General features: G+C 40.9%; 1 protein-coding gene across 11 annotated transcripts in view; it reads right to left on the bottom strand.

The window, feature by feature from the left end:
- Nucleotides 1-21,224, bottom strand: part of NHSL2 (NHS like 2) — a 307,579-nt gene that overhangs the window by 162,541 nt on the left and 123,814 nt on the right. For 9 of the 11 annotated variants that reach the window (XM_043896853.1, XM_043896863.1, XM_043896862.1 and 6 more), the window contains exon 2: nucleotides 9,916-9,984. The exons of the other annotated variants lie outside the window; for them this stretch is intronic. In XM_043896853.1, the coding sequence (XP_043752788.1) occupies nucleotides 9,916-9,984 (69 nt within the window). The remainder of the gene's footprint in view (nucleotides 1-9,915; nucleotides 9,985-21,224) is intronic. 11 annotated transcript variants of the gene reach the window in all.

Here is a 21,224-nt window from a genome sequence, read left to right on the forward strand (position 1 = left end):
AAAATCTACAACCAAGATTACTGTACCCAGCAAGGATCTCATTCAAAATTGATGGAGAAATAAAAAGCTTTTCAGACTAGCAAAAGTTAAGAGAATTAAAAAAAAAAAAAAAGTTAAGAGAATTCAGTACCACCAAACCAGCTTTACAACAAATGTTAAAGGGACTTATATAGTCAAGAAATACAAGAGAAGTAAAAAGATCTATAAAATCAACTGCAAACAATTAAGAAAATGGCAATAGGAACATATATGTCAATAATTACTTTATATGTAAACGGATTAAATGCTCTAACCAAAAGACACTGGCTGAATGGATACAAAGACAAGACTCATATGTATGCTGACTACAGGAAACCCACTTCAGACCTAAAGACAGATATAGACTGAAAGTTAGAGGATGGAAAGATATATTCCACGCAAATGGGAAGCAAAAGAAAGCTGGAGTAACAATCCTCATATCAGACAAAATAGACCTTAAAGAAGATTATAAGAGATAAAGAAGGACAGTACATAATGATCAAGGAAGGGATCAATCCAAGAGGAAGACATAACAATTGTAAATATCTATGCACCCAACATAGGAGCACCTCAATACATAAGACAAACACTAACAGACATAAAAGGAGAATTTGACAGTAACACAATAATAGTAGGAGACTTTAACACCCAATTCGCACCAAGGGACAGAATATCAAAAGAGAAAATTAATAAGGAAACACAAGTCTTAAATGATATGTTAGATGAGATGGATCTCACTGATACCTCCAGGACATTCCATCCAAATGCAGAAGAATACACCTTCTTCTCAAGTGCACATGGAACATTCTCCAAGATAGACCACATTTTGGGTCACAAATCAAACCTCAGTAAATTTAAGAAAATTGAAATCATATCAAGCATCTTCTCTGACCACAACACTATCAGACTAGATATCAATTACAAGAAAAAAACGGTAAGAAACACAAACACACGGAGAATAAAACAACACATTTCTAAATAACCAAGAGGTTACTGAAGAAATCAAAAGGGAAATATAAAAACTTCTAGAAACAAATGACAATGAAAACACAACTCAAAACCTATGGGATGCAGCAAAAGCAGTTGTAAGAGGGAAGTTTATAGCAATACAATCCTACCACAAGAAACAAGAAAAACATCGAATAGACAACCTAACTTTACACCTAAACCAACTGGAAAAAGAACAAAAACCCCAAAATTAGTAGAAGGAAAGAAATCATAAAACTCCGAGCAGAAAGAAATGAAAAAGAAATGAAAGAAACAATAGTAAAGATTGATAAAACTAAAAGCTGGTTCTTTGAGAAGATAAACAAAATTGACAAGCCTTTAGCCAGCATCAAGAACAAAAGAAAAAAGTCAAATCAACACAATTAGAAATGAAATAGGAGAAGTTACAACAGACAATGCAGAAATACAAAGGATGAACAACTATATGGCAATAAAATGGATAACCTGGAAGAAATCGACAGATTCTTAGGAAAGTTCAATCTTCCAAGAGTGAACCAGGAAGAAATAGAAATTATGAACAACCCAATTACAAGCACTGAAGTTGAAGCTGTGATCAAAAATCTTCCAAAAAACAAAAGCCCAGGACCAGATGGCTTCACAGGAGAATTCTATCAAATATTAAGAGACGAGTTAATGCCTATCCTTCTAAAACTCTTTCAAAAACTTGCAGAGGAAGGAACAGTTCCAAACTCATTCTACGAGGCCACCATAACCCTGATACCAAAATCAGAAAAGGGCAACACACAAAAAGAAAACTACAGGCCAATATCACTGATGAACAAAGATTCAAAAATCCTCAACAAAATTTTAGCAAACAGAATTCAGCAACACATCTAAAAGCTCATATACGATGATCAAGTTGGGTTTATTCCAGGAATGCAAGAATTCTTCAATTTGTGATACATCATACTAAGAAATTGAAAGATAAAAACTATATGATAATCTCAATAGTTGCAGAAAAAGCCTTTGACAAAATTCAGCATCCATTTATGATTAAAATTCTTCAAAAAATGGGCATAGAAGGAACCTATCTCAACATAGTAAAGGCCACATAAGATAAGCCTACAGCAAACATTATTCTGAATGGTGAAAAACTGAAAGCATTCCCCCTAAGATCAGGAAAAGCCAAAGGTATCCGCTTTCACCTCTATTATTCAACATAGTTCTGGAAGTCCTAGCTACAGCAATCAGAGAAGAAAAAGAAATAAAAGGAATCCAGATTGGAAAAGAAGAAGTAAAGCTCTCACTGTTTGCAGATGGCATGATACTGTACATAGAAAACCCTAAAGAGAGTATCAGAAAATTACTAGAGCTAATCAGTGAATTTAGCAAAGTTGCAGGATACAAAATCAATACACAGAAATCACTTGCATTTCTATATACTAACAATGAGCAATCAAAAGAGAAATTAAGGAATTAACCCCATTCACCATTGCAACAAAAAGAATAAAATATCTAGGAATAAACTTACCTAAGGAGACAAAAGAACTGTATACAGAAAATTATAAGGCACTGATAAAAGAAATCAAAGATGACATAAACAGATGGAGAGATATTCCATGATCCTGGGTAGGAAGACTAAATGTTGTCAAAATGACTATACTATCAAACGCAATCTATAGATTCAATGTAATCCCTATCAAATTATCAATGGCATTTTTCACAGAAATAGAACAAAAAATTTCATAATTCATATGGAAACACAAAAGATCCTGAATAGCCAAAGCAGTCTTGAGAAAGAAGAATGGAGTTGGATTATACTACAGATTGTACTTCAAATTATACTACAAAGCTACAGTCATCAAGACAGTATGGTTCTAGCACAAACACAGAAATATAGACCAATGGAACAAGATAGAAAGCCCAGAAATAAACCCAAGGACCCTTGGCTATCTTATGTTTGACAAAAGAGACAAGAATATATAATGGGGCAATGACAGACTCTTCAGTAAATGGTGCTGGGAAAACTGGACAGCTACATGCAAAACAATGGAATCAGAACACTTCCTAACACCATACACAAAGATAAACTCAAAATGGATTGAAGACCCAAATGTAAGACCAGAAACTATAAAACTCTTAGAGGAAAACATAGGCAGAACACTCAATGACATAAATCAAAGCAAGATCCTCTGTGACCCACCTCCTAGACGAATGGAAATAAAAAGAAAAGTAAACAAGTGGGACCTGATTAAACTTAAAAGCTTTTGCACAGCAAAGGAAACTCTAAGCAAGGTGAAAAGACAACCCTCAGAATGGGAGAAAATGATAGCAAATGTAACAACTGACAAAGGATTAATTTCCAAAATATACAAGCAGCTCATACAACTCAATACCAGAAAAACAAACAACTCAATCAAAAAGTGGGAAAGAGACCTAAACAGATATTTCTCCAAAGAGGACAAACAGATGGCTAACAAACACACGAAAAGATGCTGAACATCACTCATTATTAGAGAAATGCAAATCAAAACTATAATGAGATATCACCTCACACCAGTCAGAATGGCCCTCATCAAAAAGTTTACAAACAATAAATGCTGGAGAGGGTGTGGAGAAAAGGGAACGCTCTTGCACTGTTGGTTGGAATCTAAATTGATATAGCTACTATAGAAGATGGTATGGAGATTCCTTTAAAAAACTAGGCATAAAACCACCATAGGACCCAGCAATCTCACTCCTAGGCATATACCCTGAGGAAATAAAAATTGAAAAAGACACTTGCATCCCATTGTTTAATGTAGCACTATTTACAATAGCTAGAACATGGAAGCAACCTAGACATCTATTGACAGTTGAATGGATAAAGAAATTGTGGTACATATGCACAATGGAATATTACTCAGCCATAAAAAGGAACGCCTTGAGTCAGTTCTAATGAGGTGGATGAACCTAGAACCTACTATACAGAGTGAAATAAGTCAGAAAGAGAAAGATAAATATTGTATACTAATGCATATATATGGAATCTAAAAAAATGGTACTGAAGAATTTACTTACAGTACAGCAGTGAAGAAACAGACATAGAGAATAGACTTGTGGGCATGGGGAGAGGGGAGGAGAGGTGAGATGTATGGAAAGAGTAACATGAAAACTTATATTACCATATGTAAAATAGTTAGCCAATGGGAATTTGCTGTATGGCTCAGGAAACTCAAACAGGGCTCTGTATCAACCTAGAGGGGTGGGGTGGGAGGGAGATGGGAGGGAAGTTCAAAAGGGAGGGGATATATGTATACCTATGGCTGATTCATGTTGAGGTTTGACAGAAAACAACAAAATTCTGTAAAGCAACTATCCTTCAATAAAAATAAATAAATTAGAAATAACCTAAGTACAACTGAAACTCCTGAACATTATACATAAAACAGATACAAAAAGACTCTGAAAGGTGGAGAGAGAAGGGACACCAGAGAGACCTCAAGACTTGAGGAATGACAAGGTGGTAAGTTCCCTGGATTTGTTTTGTCTCATGTATCCCAGAGTTAGAGCTCAAAAAACTTGAAACATGGAAACACCAATGGGAACAGACAAAAAACCAAAGCAAGGCTGTCTCTCTAACCAAAGGACCAGAAAAGGAGGTAGACTAGCCACACAGAAGAGTTTAGACAATAACTCCTCTGTTCCAGCCAAACATCCCAGGAAAAAAATGTGGTCCATTCTCAAACCCACCTGCAAATAAAGGGTTAAGAACACAGACTTTCACCCTTCCTAAACTGTGATCAGGTGTAACCTCCCTGCTGGGGTGAATGTCAAAGAAGGCTGAGTGGGGAGCTGGGATGGACCTACTTAGACAGAAAATCAGCAAGGATACAGAAGAACTCAACAATGCCCTCAACAAATGGTTTCTAATTTAATATTTATAGAACACTCCATCCAACAAAGACTAGACATGTTTTTCAAGTGCCCATAGAAGAAGCTATGTTACACCATATCCTGTGCCATAAAACAAGCCTTAACCAACTAAAAAACAACTGAAATAAAATGAAATGTGTTCTGTGACCACAATGGAATCAAACTAGAAATCAATAATAGCAGAAAGATAACAGGAAAATATCTAAACACTTGGAAACCAAACAGCACATTTCTAAATAATCCATGGGTCAAAGATGAAATCTCAAGAGGAATTTTAAAAATACATTAAACATAATGAAAATACAACATAGCAAAATCTGTGGTATGCAATTAAAGCAGTGTTTAAAGGGAAATTTATAGAAAAGAGAAAAAGCCTCAAATCAATAATCTATGTTCCTACCTCAAGAAACTAGAAAAAGAAGAGCAAGATAAACCCAGAAGAAAGGAAATTAAACTAAGAGCAGAAATCAATAAAATTGAAAACAGGAAAACAATTAGATAAATCAATGAAACAAAGATCAGTAAAACTGACAAACTCCAGTAAGACAAAGGGAGGGGGAAAAAGAGAAAACGCATGTTGTTAATATCGGGAACAAAATGAGTATCAATCACTTTGACATCAAAAGGAATAAATACTAAGGACAACTCTACACACTCTGACAATTTTGATGAAACTTACCAATTCCTTAAAAAACACAAATGCCCCAAACTCACTCAATAGGAAATAGATGATTTGAATAGCCCTGGCACTATTAAGAAAATCGAGTTCATAATTTTAAAACTCCCAGCAGACAAATACCCAGGTCCTATGGTTGCACTGGAGAATTCTACCAAATCTTTAAAGAATTAACACCAATTCTATGCAATCTTTTCCAGAAAACAGAAGAGGAGAAAATACTTCCCAAATAATTTTATGAAGCTTATATTATCTTGATACCAAAACCAGATGACAGTCACACAACAAAAGTGAAAACTACAGACCAACATCTCTCATGAAAATAGAAGTAAAACTCCTAAACACAACATTAGTAAATAGAATTCAGTAATAAGAATTATACACTATTATCAAATGAAGGCTATTCCAGAGATGCAAGATGGTTTCAATATCTGAAAATAAATCAATGCAATACACAATATTAATAGACTAAAGAACAATCACATGATTATGTAAATCAATGCATAAAAAAACACTTCACAAAAATCCAACACCAATTATAAAAACGCCAATGATAAAAAAGAAAAAACAACACCCTCAGTAATAAGAAAAGAAAGGAATTTTCTCAACTTGAAAGAGAGCAGCCACAAAACACAGCTAACACTAAACTTAATGGTGAAAGACTGAATGCTTTTCTCCTCAGATTGTGAACAAGGCAAGAATGTCTGCCCTCACCACTCTAATTCCACACAATGCTGAAAGTTCTAGCCAGTATAATCAGGCAAGGAGAGGAAATGAAATGCATACAGATTGAAAAGGAAGAAATAAAACTGTCCCTATTTGGAGATAAACTGATAATGTATGAAGAAAATTCCAACAAACCATAAAACAGTTCCTAGAACTAATAAGTTAAGTTTGGCAAGGTTGCAGGATACAAGATAAGCATATGGAAATAAATCATATTTCTATATACTAGCAATGAACAAATGGATGCCAAAATGTAAAAATACAATAACATGCACAATTTCTCAAGATAAAATGCTTAAGTGCTTAAGTGTAAAATATAACAAAACTTGATAGGAATTGTACACTCAAAACTATAAAATGATGATGAAAGAATTCAAAGAAGATCTAAATAAATTGAGAAATATACTGTGTTCATGAATTAGAAGACTCAACATAGTAATGGACATCATGCATGTGTGCTCAGTCGCTCAGTCATGTTCGACTCTTTGCGACCCCATGGAGCCCACCAGGCTCCTCTGTCAATGAAATTTTCTAGGCAAGAATACTGGAGTTGGTTGCCATTTCCTTCACCAGTAAAGATGTCAATTCTCCCCATATTTATATACAGGTTTGGTGCAATTCCTGTCAAAATTTAAAAAAATCAACTTAAAATGCATCACTTAAAATTCATCAACTTAAATGCAAACTAACCTTGGGAATTCCCTGCTGGTCGAGTGATTAAGAATATGCCTTTCAATGTAGGGGATATGGGCTCCATCCCTGGCTGGGGAACTAAGATCCCAAATGCCACAGGTCAACCAAGTCCTCATACTACAAATGAAGAGCCCCTGCCCTGCAACTACAGAAGCCCACATACCACAGCTGCTGAGCCCATGTGCTCTAGAGTCCACGCTCCACAATAAGAGAAGCCTATGCGCCACAACTAGAGAAGTCCTGCACCACAATGAGAAGCCCTTGTGTCACGACAAGAGAAGTCTGTGTGCTACAACTGAAGAAGCCCCTGTGCCGCAACAAAGACCCAGTGAAGCCAAAATAAAAAAATAAAAAACAAACAACCCCCCTTCAAACCAAACTAACCTTATTTTGGTAATTACTTTGAATATATATATATATATATGTATATATATATATATATATATATATATATATATATACATCAAATCATCATGTTGTACACCTTAAACTTACACCATATTATATGCCAATTATATCTCAATAAAGCTGGAAAATGCATCATGAACTTAAATGAAAAATGTAAAACTATAAAATGTTTAGAGAAAAGAAAACATTTGGAATCTAGAGCTAGGCATATAGGCCAGATTTTGTATATGACAATCAAACCATGACACAAACAGATAATTCATTGAAAAGGATATATGGATGGCAAATAAGCACATGAAAAGATGTTCTATCACTTGCCATTAGGGATATGAAAATTAAAACCACCATAAGATACCACTACATATCTATCAGAATGACTAACTTTTTTTTAAAAAATGACCACACCAAATGTTTGAGAAGATGCCAAAAAACTGGATCATTCATATATTGCTGATGGGAATGTAAAATAGTATGGCTGTTCTATAAAACAGTTTGGCAAGTTATTTTAAAAGCTAAACTTGCAACTCTTGAACCATATGACCCAGCAATTGCACTCTTGGACATTTATCCCAGAGAAATGAAAACTTCTGTTCACATAAAATCCTGTTACATGATTGTTCACAGCAGCTTCATTTGTAATAGCCCCAAATTGGAAATAATCCACATGTCCTTCAACAGGCAAGTGGATAAACTATTTCTCTACATCCAAGCCATGGAAAACTACCCAGCAATTAAAAGAAACAGGATACCGATACATACAACCACCTGGATAAATCTCCAGATAATTATATTGACTGAAAAACCAAACAATTCCAAAAGGTTACATTCTGGATGATTTTATTTACATACCATTATTGAGAAGACTTAAGTTTAGAAATGGAGAGTAGATTGGTGGTTGCCAGGGGTTAAGGAGGAGGTGAAGGGTAGGATGAAAATTGTGGGTAGCTATGAAAGGGCAAGCGGAGAAGGCAATGGCAACCCACTCCAGTGTTTTGCCTGGAGAATCCCAGGGACGGTGGAGCCTGGTGGGCTGCCATCTATGGGGTCACACAGAGTCAGACAAAACTGAAGCGACTTAGCAGCAACAGCAGCAGCATGAAAGGGCAACTCGAAGGATTCTTGTGGTGATGAAAATTTTCTGTATCTTGACTGTATCAATGTTACTATCCTGCAGGTGATATTGTACTATAGTGTTGCAAGAGGTTGCCATTGAGGAAAACTGGGTGATGGGTATATGAGACCTCTCTATTATTTCCAAGCTACATGTGAATCTACAATTACATCAAAATAAAAAGCTTAATTAACTAAAAAAAATGAATTAGATCCATGTGTCCTGACATGGTAAGGTTTCCAAGATACATTGTTAAGTGAAATAAAGCAAGTTAAAGATCAGTGTATACAGTGTATACAATATACTATTTATTTTTAAATACCCACATACAACCAAACTATGTATACATAGAAAAAGATTTAGAAGAGAGTACTCTTCGCTGATGACAGTGGTTGTTACCTCTGGGGAGCAGAGTTGGGAAAGGAAGAGGGTTTTAACTGTAGCTGGATTGTTTCATTTTTTTTTTACAATGAAAATATCTTCATATGCCACTTGTATAGTAAAAACATTATCCTGGACACAGCAACAGTGTACTAGGAATTCAAACCTGTTTTGCTTGTCCTGATCTGACCTACCCATATTTCACCACCAGTATAGCCAGAGGGCCCGGCTCATATCCCCCTGCCCTTGAGCCTCAAGGAAGTGCCTCCTGGGTCCACTTTACTTGGAATCAGGCCCACTAGCACTACCATTGATGTATGGAAGTACCACCTGGAAGGGCCAATGTCCCCATGACTGTGAACCTACCCACTGCTGCTGACGACTTAGAAACACACAAAGTTCAGCCATGCTAATCAGTGAAACAGCAGTTTCCATGATTCTAGTTGAAAAGCTGTCATGCAAGTTTCAAAGCTGAGGGCACCAAAGACCTCCCTACCCTCTGATTTGAAAATGTGGCAGCAGTAAGCCTCTTTGAAGGAAACTGAGAGCAGCAGGCATGAATAACAATTGAACAACTACCCCTAGCTGTGCCTGGCTGAGAGCAGACTCACCCTAGGGTGGCTTCTGAGAGTGCATTCATTCATTGACCAGATATTCACTGAGCACCTACTGTATAGTATTCTAGGCAGTGATAATAGCAGTGAATCAAGCAAAGTCCCTGCCTTTATGAGGCTCCCATTCTAGTGGGGGAGCAGATGATAGGCAAGATAAATAAATTATATGTTAGGTGGTATTAAGTGCTATACAAAAATGTTATCAATAGCATGAAAGAAGGATGTAAGGTATTGACTGCTGGGGGTTGAAATTTTAGAAATGGTGGCCAGAGAAGTCTTCACTGAGAAGGTAACATTTCAGTGGAAAGCTGGAGGAAGTGAGGGAGCCAGCTACAAAGATATCCAGAGGTTGTGGACATTTTTAATTTCCCCCTTCAGATTTTGTCCACCCTTCTCCACCCAACTTTGTGCCCTGGTAGGCTGACCTGTATGGACTGCATTGACAGGTTCCCTCGCCCTCTGGCTTCGGGTTAGGTTTGACCAATGGGAGGCACCTGCAAGGAGATCAGAAGGAAAGAGAAAATGAGATTTTTCATAATCTCTCGTTGTTTAGGTTCATCATGGGTTGGCTGCATCCCTCCACCAAAGACCTCAGCTCCTCTCAGGTGGCCTTCTTTAGACAGCAACTTTCTGCAGTTCCCATAACCACTCTCTCCCAGCATCCTGACTGATGCGCTGGGGAAAAGCATTCCATGCAGAAGGAAAAGCAAGCACAATACATTAATGTGCCTGGAAAGCATAAAGAATGATCAGGAGACTAGTGTGGCTGGGATGAGGGAGGTGACGGAGGGATTTGGAGTAGATAAGTCAGGGAGGTAAGGGAGGGGCAGATTCTGAGGGCCTTGAAGGCTATTCTAAAGTCTTTGGCTTTTAATATGAGTGAGATGGGGAAAAATTAGAAGATGTTTGTTGAGCAAAAGATTGACACAGACTATGTTTTAATGGCATCATTTAGGAGACCAGTGACAGGCAAGAGAGGATGATGGCTTGGACTAGATGGAGGCAACATAGATGGTAAAAAGTGATTGGATTCCAAGTAGATTTTGAATGTGATGCAGAAGAATCCTGTTCATTAAAATGACCAGAGTGAAAGCCCAAACCCAAGATCAGAGACTTGTCACCTGCTTGTCACTGCATATTACTGAAAATTCTGTTATTCCATGAGATTTCAGAAGGCCGTGCATACAGCACAATAATCCTACTCCCTCACCACTTGAGCAGGACACACAACTCTAGACCAAAGGCCTAACCCCAAAGGTTCCCAGAGTGTACCTGACTCCAGAACAATTCCATAAAAATATCATCACAGACTTTCCAACCAACCTACCCCACCTTAAAGCCACAACTCCATAGGGTTTACACTGCATGCCATTTTGGACCCTGATTTGGGTCCAGCCTCTTTACCTCCACTGGCTCCTCTGTGAGTTGGCCTAACCATGTCACATCAGAATTTTGGGAAACATTGTCAAACCTGTTCTGTTCCTACCTCCTGTCCTCTGCCTACCATCACTCACAGGTTGGCAGCAGACAGATGGCATCCATCAACCATTGAGCTGATAGGGATGGGTCCTAGGGATAGTCAGAACAGTGAGGGCAATATCTCAAAGTTACCATGATGTTTTAAAGCTTGAAACACTTGTTAAACCTTGTTTTATCATCAACATTTTATTAGGGAAGTATGTGTAACACTGACTTAATATCAGGGTAGGGACTGAGGAAACTAAACAAGTAAAGGTACCATGATTTTGATAAGGATTTTAAATTTTGCCTAGCAGCTATCAACCAGATTACTGGCAGATCAGTGGGAGGGAGAGAAAATAAAAAACTCAGCTCCATAGGCTAAAAGCTCCCAGCCTGAAGTGTCTTCTGGGAAGAAAAGCAGCCTGGTATTTTTGAATGCATGCTGTTGATGTTCAGGATAAGGCCTATTGCTTCATATTCATGAACACCCGGCAAAGACACCCAGCTGGAAGCTGGAAAACAGCACATGATTCTGAAGATTCATTCCAGAGCCAGGGAAAATTGATGGTATTTTGTTTACGTTCAAATAAATCAATCCAGAGATCAGCCCCACAGCCAAAGTCAGCAAGACCAGGGAGAAAACTGATGCCAATCGTGGAGGGGATGACCTGCATTGGAATCTCAGATTCAGGACTTTGAAGTTGTATACCCTTGGGTAAGATTCTTAACCCTCCCAGGACCTCAACTTTCTAATCTGTAAAATATAGATGATACTTAACTCACAGAGTTACATTAAGGATCAAAAGAGCTTGTATGCATAAAATGTATCCAATGTGGCCTCTGGGATACTAGCTGTTCACTACATGTTTTCTTTTTCTCTTGTCCACTTATTTTTGGCAAGAGCAGGGCCAGTGGTAGGGGGCAACTATGGGGTTCCAGTGAGCCCTGATGCCCTTAGGAAGAGCTATCTGAGGAATTCTCTGGCTCTTTCATGCCAATACTTTTTTTTTTTGGCTCTTTGTTAAACGGGCATCCTGGGCAGCTGGCATTTAACCACAGCAGGACGGGTTTCTATACTCAGCTTGGCACTGAAGGGCACTAACGCCTATTAATTAACTATACATTCAAATGACCTGCCTAGGCAGCTGCTTTCATTTCTAGAATCCCAAATCTTTTCTTATTTCATTTCAGGTTATTTGAATTCCTATGTGTGGAAGCTGTTGGTGCAGACCTTGGCTCTCTTCTCTTTCATAACTTCAACCTCTCCTCTCTTCTCCATTCAACTCCCTTTACCTGCCCGACACCTTGGCTCTCCATCTTTTTCCTTCTCTCCCTTACTTCTTTCACTAACCCTCATCCAAAGACAGTGCTCATGGAGAGAACAGTTAAAAGTGACTCAAGTGTGTCATGGCCAATGCATGTTGATGTATGGCAGAAATCAACACAATATTGTAAAGCAATTATTCTTCAATTAAAAATTTGTTGTTCAGTCACTCAGTCGTGTCTGACTCTTTGCGACCCATGGACTGCAGCACACCAGGCTTCCCTGTCCATCATCATCTCCTGGAGCTTACTCAAACTCATGTCCATCGAGTTGGTGATGCCATCTAACCATCTCATCCTCTGCCGTCCCCCTCTCCTCCTGCCTTCAACCTTTCCCAGCATCAGGGTCTTTTCTAATGAGTCAGCTCTTTGCATCAGTTGGCTAAAGACTTGGAGCTTCAGCTTCAGCACCAGTCCTCCAATGATATTCAGGACTGATTTCCTTTAGGATTGACTGGTTTGATCTTTTTGCAGTCCAAGGGACTCTCAAGAGTCTTCGCCAACACCACAGTTCAAAAGCATCAATTCTTTGGCACTTAGTCTTCTTTATCATCCAACTCTCACATCATACATGACTATTGGAAAAACCATAGCTTTGACTATATTGGCAAAGTAATTGACTTTGTCAGCAAAGTAATGAATATCTCTACTTTTCAATATGCTGTCTAGGTTGGTCATAGCTTTTCTTCCAAGGAGCAAGTGTCTTTTAATTTTGTGGCTGCAGTCACAGTCCACAATGATTTTGGAGCCCAAGAAAATAAAGTATGTCACTGTTTCAATTATTTCCCCATCTATTTACCATGAAGTGACTGGACTGGATGCCATGATCTTAGTTTTTTGAATGTTGAGCTTTAAGCCAGCTTTTTTACTCTCCTCTTTCACCTTCATCAAGAGGCTCTTTAGTTCCTCTTCACTTTCTGCCAAAAGGGTGTTGTCATCTGCATATCTGAGGTTATTGATATTTCTCCTGGCAATATTGATTCCAGCTTGTGCTTCATCTAGCCCAGAATTTCACATCGTGTACTCTGCATAGAAGTTACATAAGCAGGATGGCAATATACAACCTTGATGGACTTCTTTCCTAATTTTGAACCAGTCCACTATTCCATGTGCGGTTCTAACTGTTGCTTCTTGATCTGCATATAGGTTTTGCAGAAGGCAGGTAAGGTGGTCTATTTTCCCATCTCTTGAAGAATTTTCCACGGTTTATTATGATCCACACAGTCAAAGGCTTTAGCATAGTCAATGAAGCAGATGTTTTTTTCTGGAAGTCTCTTGCTTTTTCTATGATCCAATGGATATTGACAATTTGATTTCTGGCTCCTCTGTCTCTTCTAAATCCTGCTTGAACATTTGGAAGTTTTCGGTTCACATACTGTTGAAGCCTAGCTTGGAGAACTTTGAGCATTACTTTGCTAGCATATGAAATGAGTGCAATTGTGCAGTAATTTGAAGATTCTTTGGCACTGTCTTTCTTTGGGATTGGAATGAAAACTGACATTTTTCCAGTCCTGTGGCCACAACATCATTGCTGGCATTTTGAGTGCAGGCCTTTCAAAGCATCATCTTTTAGGATTTGAAATAGCTCAACTGGAATTCCATCACCCCCACTACCTTTGTGCCTAGTGATGCTTCCTAAGGCCCACTTGACTTCACACTCCAGGATCTCTGACTCTAGATGAGTGATCACACCATCGTGGTTATCTGGGTCATTAAAATGTTTTTTGTATAGTTCTTCTGTGTATTCTTGTTACCTCTTCTTAATATCTTCAGCTTCTGTTAGGTCCATACCATTTCTGTCCTTTATTGTGCTCATATTTTCATGAAATGTTCCATTGGTGTCTCTAATTTTCTTTAAGAGATCTCTGCTGCTGCTGCTGCTGCTAAGTCGCGTCAGTTGTGTCCAACTCTGTGCGACCCCATAGACGGCAGCCCAGCAGGCTCCTCCGTCCCTGGGATTCTCCAGCCAAGAATACTGGAGTGGGTTGCCATTTTCTTCTCCAATGCATGAAAGTGAAAAGTGAAAGTGAAAAGTGAAAGTGAAATCACTCAGTCGTGTTCGATTCTTCACGACCCCATGGACTGTAGCCCACCAGGCTCCTCCATCCATGGAATTCTCCAGGCAAGAGTACTGGAGTGGGTTGCCATTGCCTTCTCCATAAGAGATCTCTAGTCTTTCTCATTCTATTGTTTTCCTCTATTTCTTTGCATTGTTCATTTAAGAAGGTTTTCTTATCTCTCCTTGCTATTCTTTGACACTCTGCTTTCAGATGGGTATATCTTTCCTTTTCTCTTTGCCTTTCACTTATCTTCTTTTCTCAGCTATTTGTAAGGCCTCCTCAGACAATCATTTTGCCTTTTTTTCATTTCTTCTTCTTGGGGACGGTTTTGAACACCGCCTCCAGTACAATGTTACAAACCTCTGCCCATAATTCTCCAGGCAGTCTGTCTATCAGATCTAATGCCTTGAATCTATTTGTCACTTCTACTGTATAATCATAAGGGATTTGACTTAGGTCATAACCTGAATGGCCTAGTCATTTCCCCTACTTTCTGCAATTTAAGTCTGAATTTGGCAATAAGGGGTTCATGATATGAGCCACAGTCAGGTCCTGGTCTTGTTTTTGCTGACTGTATAGAGCCTCTCCATCTTCGGCTGCAAAGAATATAATCAGTCTGATTTCAGTATTGGTGATGTCCATGTGTAGAGTCATCTCTTATGTTGTTGGAAGAGGATGATTGCTGTGACCAGTGCATTCTCTTGGCAAAACTCTGTTAGCCTTTGCCCTGCTTCATTTTGTACTCCATGAGGAAACTTGCCTGTTACTCCAGGTATCTCTTGACTTCCTACTTTTGCATTCCAGTCCCCTATGATAAAAAGGATATCTTTTTTTGGTGTTAGTTCTAGAAGGTCCCGTAGGGCTTCATAGAACTGCTCAACTTCAGCTTCTTCAGCATTAGTGGTTGGGGCATAGACTTGGATTACTGTGATACTGAATGGTTTGCCTTGGAAACGAACATCATTCTGTCATGTTTGAGATCGCATTCAAGTACTACATTTTGGACTCTTCCGTTGACTCTGATGGCTACTCCATTTCTTCTAAGGGATTCTTGCCCACAGTAGTAGATAAAACGTTCATCTGAATTAAATTCACCCATTCCGGTCCATTTTAGTTCACTGATTCCTAAAATGTCGATGTTCATTCTTGCCATCTCCTGTTTGACCACTTCCAATTTAACTTGATTCATGGACCTAACATTCTAAGTTCCTATGCAATATTGCTCTTTACAGCATCAGACTTTATTTTTACCACCAGACACAGCCACAACTGGGCATTATTTCTGCTTTGGCTCAGCCTCTTCATTCCTTGTGGAGCCATTTCTTCACTCTTCTCCAGTAGCATATTGGGCACCTACTGATCTGGGGAGTTCATCTTTCAGTGTCATATCTTTTGCCTTCATGGGGTTCTTAAGGCAAGAATGCTGAAGTGGTTTGCCATTCCCTTCTCCAGTGGACCACATTTTGTCAGAGCTCTCCACCATGACCCATCATTCTTGGGTGGCCCTACATGGCATAGCTCATAGTTTCATTGACTTAGACATGTCTGTGATCCATGTGATCAGTTTGGTTAGTTTTCTGTGATTGTGGTTTTCATTCTGTCTGGCCTCTGATGGATAAGGATAAGAGGCTTGTGGAAGCTTCCTGATGGGAGGTACTGGCTATGGGGCAAACTGAGTCTTGCTCTGATGGGTGGGGCCATGCTCAGTAATCCAATTTTCTGCTGATGGGTGTGGCTGTGTTCCCTCCCAGTACTTTGGCCTGAGGCTTAAACTATGGCAGATGCAGTGGCGCTAATGGTGACCTCTTTCAAAAGGACTTCTGCCAGCATGCTGTGGCTCCCAGTACTGTTGTATTCAGTGCCCCTGATCCTGCAGCTGGCCACTGTCAAACCACACCTCCACTGGAGACTCCTGGACACTCACAGGCAAGTCTGGCTTAGTCTCTTGTGGGGACACTGCTCCTTTCTCCTGGCTCCTGGTGCACACAAGGTTTTGATTGTGCCCTCTAAAAGTCTGTTTCCCCAGTCCTGTGGAAGTTCCATTATCAAATTTCCCACTGGCCTTCAAAGTCAAATTCCCTGGGAGTTCTCAGTCCCTTTGCTTGATCCCCAGGTTGGGAAATCTGTTGTGGGTCCTAGTAGTTTTGCAGCAGTGTGAGAACTTCTTTGGTATAATTGTTCTGCAGTTTGTGGGGCATCTGCTTGGCAGTTCTATGGTGGGGCTAATGGCAACCTCCTCCAAGAAGACTTATGCCACATGCCATGCCTCCCAGGTCTGCTGCAGCCAGAGCCCCTGCCCCCGCGGAAGGACACTGCTGACCTGTGCCTCTGCAGGAGACACTGAAACACTCAAAGGCAGGTCTGCCTCAGTCTCTTGTGGGGTCCCTGGGTCCTGGTGCACACAAGGTTTTGTCTGCACCCTCTGAGCGTCTCTGGTGGGTATGAGGTTTGATTCCAAACACAATTTTGTCCCTCCTTCTGTCTTACTGAGGCTTCTCCTTTGCCTTTGGACACAGAGTATCTTTATATGGTGGGATCCAACATTCTCCTGTTGATGGTTGTTCAGCAGCTAGTTGCAATTTTGGAGTTCTCACAGGAGAAGGTGAGTGGGCATCCTTCTACTCCACTATCTTAACTACATCTATATAAATTTTAAAAAAAAGAGAGAGAGACAGCCCTATGTGGAGTAGGGCAGCCTTAGTACCAAAAAAATTTTTTCTCTATTCTGAAATGAAAAAAAAAAAATGTGGCTCAACTGGACCCATGGTCAGGCTTGGGGGGAACCACTGTATTTTCTCTTTGCACTGTCCTGTCAGCTCATCCCGAAGCCCACTTTCCCATCCCTTCACACTAGGCTGGGTAATGGGATGACAGCAAAACATGGCTGCTGCCCTAAGGGAACTCTCAGTCTAGTGGGAGAGACAGAAGCCCCATGGTGTATATGAAGAGATGGAGAGGGGAGTACAGAGATGCAGAAGTGTCTCTTTGCCTCTGAGGGGTCAAGGAAAGCTTTACAAAAGAGGGGAGACTTGAACTTGGCCTTGAAGCATGAATTTACTTTTCAAAATGGAGAGAGGTTCAAAGGGTATTTCAGGGGAGGAGGTGGCGTTAAGGATAGAAGGTCAGTGTGTGGTTGAGACTCTGTGTAGCCAGATGTTAAGGTCTAGGAAATGAGTACCAACAAGTCTTAAAGGAGAATCTAGAGCCAGCTTGCTGGGCAGTGGGACTGCAGGGGGTTTAGGGTACAAGGCTGAGGTGGTTGGATCTGGTGAATGCTGAGAAGGGATGTGAAGAAAGCCATGTTTTAAGAAGATAATTTTGGAAGACAGAGAGACCAGAGGAAAAGCAGAGGCCAGTTAGGAGCCTGCTTCAATGGCCCTGGCATGAGTGGAAGCCCTGAACTAGGGTGCTGACCTTAGGAATGGAAACGAAAGGGCAGAGATGTCCCCAGGGCCTATTTCTCTAGCTTTGGTCTCTAGTTCTGAATTCACTCTTCACCTACCTCTTCCCCAATACCTTGTCCCTTGATGATCTTAGTAAATGCTGATCTCAACCGAACTCCCACTTCAAAGTGAATTTATCCCAAATATATCTTGAGGTTGACTTCAAACCTACATCTCGGATCAGATAGTGGCTATTTTTGAACATTCTCAAAATACCATCTCATCATCTCATCAGCATGTTCAAAACAGTCATTGCGGTGCCTGTACCTCAGCCCTAGGCCAGTCTGGGAGAACCATGGACCTCAGCCACCTTATGGGCTTCTGGGGCCTAACTCAGCCACTGAAAGATTATTTTACACGTTTCTGGGGCAAATTTGATTTCCTAGTTATAAACCACCAATTCCATGTGGGCTTGGAAGACTCAACATGTTCACACCTTGGGGATGACCTTCCTTCCCCTCATGTCCTCTCAAGTCCTTCAGGGGTGGCCCTCAGCTAGCGGTGGGTCCTCCCAGCCCTGGAAGTATTTGAAAATGTGTAGAGGCATTTCTAGTTGTCACAATGACTCTGGGGTGCTAAGTAAGCCAGAAGTCACAATGTTGAATATCCTGCAATGCACACGAGTGTCCCACACTGCAAAGAATTGTCTCACCCCAAGGGCCAGTAGTACTCTCATTGAGAAACACTGTGACCATGAGCGCGGTTGAGGGCAAGGATTCTATTTTGTTCTCTACTGAGCATTGCCCTTGGTTCTGGGGAAAGAAAAATGAACAAGACTTGTGCAGTGCCTTTGTCCCCTGTCTCTTAGTTGGGTAGGATAAAGATGACCCGGAGATAGAGGCTAAAAGTCAATAATGCATCACCTTCCATAACTACCATGGGGCCCCTTCCTAGTGAGTGGAATGTACTGCTAGTTAAATGATGAATTGAAATTCATTCATTCATTCATTCAAGCAGCACTCGAATAGCATGTGAACTTCTCAAAGTACTTTCTCACACATGGTTTTGCTGGAGCTGGCCTGGGAGGAGAGAAGGATTGGGGCAGGGTCTGGAAGCAGAGTTGAGGCCTGAGAGGTTCCTACCCAGCTCAGGCCAAAACAGACAAAGCCAATCAGACAGTCTCCTGGGACTGGGGCGGGGTGGGGGGAGGTCTGGTGTGAATGGAAATATGTGCCACATGGCCTGAATTGCAGGGGCTGGCCTTAGGCTCCCACAGCCCCCAAACACTTCCAGATGGATTTATTTATAACTTCCAAAGCAGAGGCAACACTCTGTTCCTTTTCCTCACTCTCCTCCCCACTCCTGGAACAAGGCTTGGCTGCTCCTTGACACTCTGGAAACCAGAAGGAGCCAGGGAATGTGCTGTAGTGCTCAGCCTGGGTTCATGGTCACCTCCTGCCCCCTAGGTAGCAACTGCAGCTCACTGTGTGGGTGCTGGCTGAGCTGGTCGTATTCCTGCCAACCCAGCCCATGTAAGCTCTCTGGTAAATGGATCGTGTGAGCCGGGCACGTTCACTCTGGCAAGCTTCCACTTCAGACATGCCTCCACTTCATAAAGTCAGTCACATCCATTTCTTCTCATGCTCTGTCTTTGGAAGATTCTGAGCTTCATCCCCTCCACCTTCTCCCACAGGATACTGCTCACTGTACAGGCTGCCAGAAGCTTTGGTCTTGGACATTTTCTAAATCAGCAAACTGAAGCTCAGAGAGGTTAAGTGACTTGCTCAAGGATATACAGCACGTGAAATATCAGAGCCAGACATCTAAAGCCCTAAACTCTGTCTCTGAGGTTAGTGCCTCCTGAACCTCAAGTTTCCTCATGTGTGAAGTGGGATGAATGCATGGCAGGTGGTCTGGTTGGAAGTGTGGGCTCTGGAACTGCTCTGCATGCTGTATGTGCTGTATGTCATTTACTGGCTGGATGAGCGTCAATGAGTCACTCTTCCTCTCTGTAACTCAATTTCTTTATCTTTCTTTGAAAGATTAAGGAGAGAATGGATTGAAGTGGTTTAGCACAGTGTCTGACCCACAGTAAGCCCACAATAAATAATAATCAATATGATAACTTATTGCTCAACTACATCATTAGAAAACTTACAGCTCCCATCTTTTGAAATATGGGCCAGGCCCCATACAAACATCACCTCATGACTCTTCACACATGACTCTTCACACTCTTCACATGACTCTCTATATATAGAGAGAAGTAAACTGGGTTTGGAGAGATTATCACTTGCTTAAGGCCACCCTTGTAGGAGTAGAGGAGGGCTTGAACCTGGTTCTAGGTGAGTTCAAAGTTATGGATTCTATGTTTCTTATAGTCTTTTAAATTCCTACAGAATCTGAAAGATAAAAGCCCCTATATGGGTCCTTTGCCTTGCCTCTCCCACTCCACCCCCATTCTCTCTTGTTTCCTTTAGGATAGGCCCAGGGGGCTCCCTCTGTCCCAGAGCTACAGCCCACACAGCTGCCCTGAGCATTCTGGTGGCCCTAAGCAGGACCTGTGAGCACATCAGGCCCAGAGGAACCTGGTACCCTGGGGCTGAGGCCTTCTGCTTCCCTTCTCTCCTTGCCACAGCTGGAACTGGTGGTAGCAGGAGGGGGACGGGGTGGCAAAGAAAGCAGATGAAGGCTCCAAGGTCAAGCTTCTAGATGTGCCATGTCTGTTTCCTGTACAACCTCTTTGCTCTCAAAAGTTACTCAGAACCAACGTCTGGTGAACCCACCTCTCTGCCTCCAAGGGTCCAGACAAATTTTCCTGCAGCTGTTCAGCAACACATGACACCAGATTTCTGCCCCAGTGGGAGTCTACAGTATTCTCACATTCCTTCCTGCTTGCTGCTGCACAATGACACATGTATTATTTCTGCATGTTTTCCCATCCCACACCACACGTCAGTACCACCAATGACAGCATGAGGGAATATAGCATAATCTCTGTGCACATATGGGCAAGGAAACCAGCAGACGCGTCTCTCAACTGAATGTGACTCACCAAATGGGCTCCAAATCCCATCAACATTTAGATTCAATCTAGCATATTTCCCTTATCTTTTCAGTCATCATCCTGGGCTACCCAGGATGCTCAGAATTCCTGATAGTCCAAGAATAAGTGCAGAGTTACTTCATAAATGCCCAGTACAGAAAGGAAATTGAATAAATGCTTAATCTCTATCCAAAGCTTTGTCCACAACTCTGAGAGATTGTGGACAAACATTACCAGAAAGACCCAGGGGGCAGTTCCTCTCTGCTTCCAGCATTGACATTTAGGAAAGCTTCCTCATCAAGAATAGGCATTTACCATTACCCCAGAAACTACCAGATCTCCAGCCCCAGCCCTACTGTGTAGAGGCCTTCTGAGCCTCGGTTACCTTCTCTGTTGTTCAGAGGCATCTATTGTGTATCAGATATATGATACTTTCTCAACAGATGGTACATTTATAAAGT

This window comes from Cervus elaphus, chromosome X (assembly GCF_910594005.1).
Source record: "Cervus elaphus chromosome X, mCerEla1.1, whole genome shotgun sequence".
Classification (NCBI taxonomy): domain Eukaryota; kingdom Metazoa; phylum Chordata; class Mammalia; order Artiodactyla; family Cervidae; genus Cervus; species Cervus elaphus.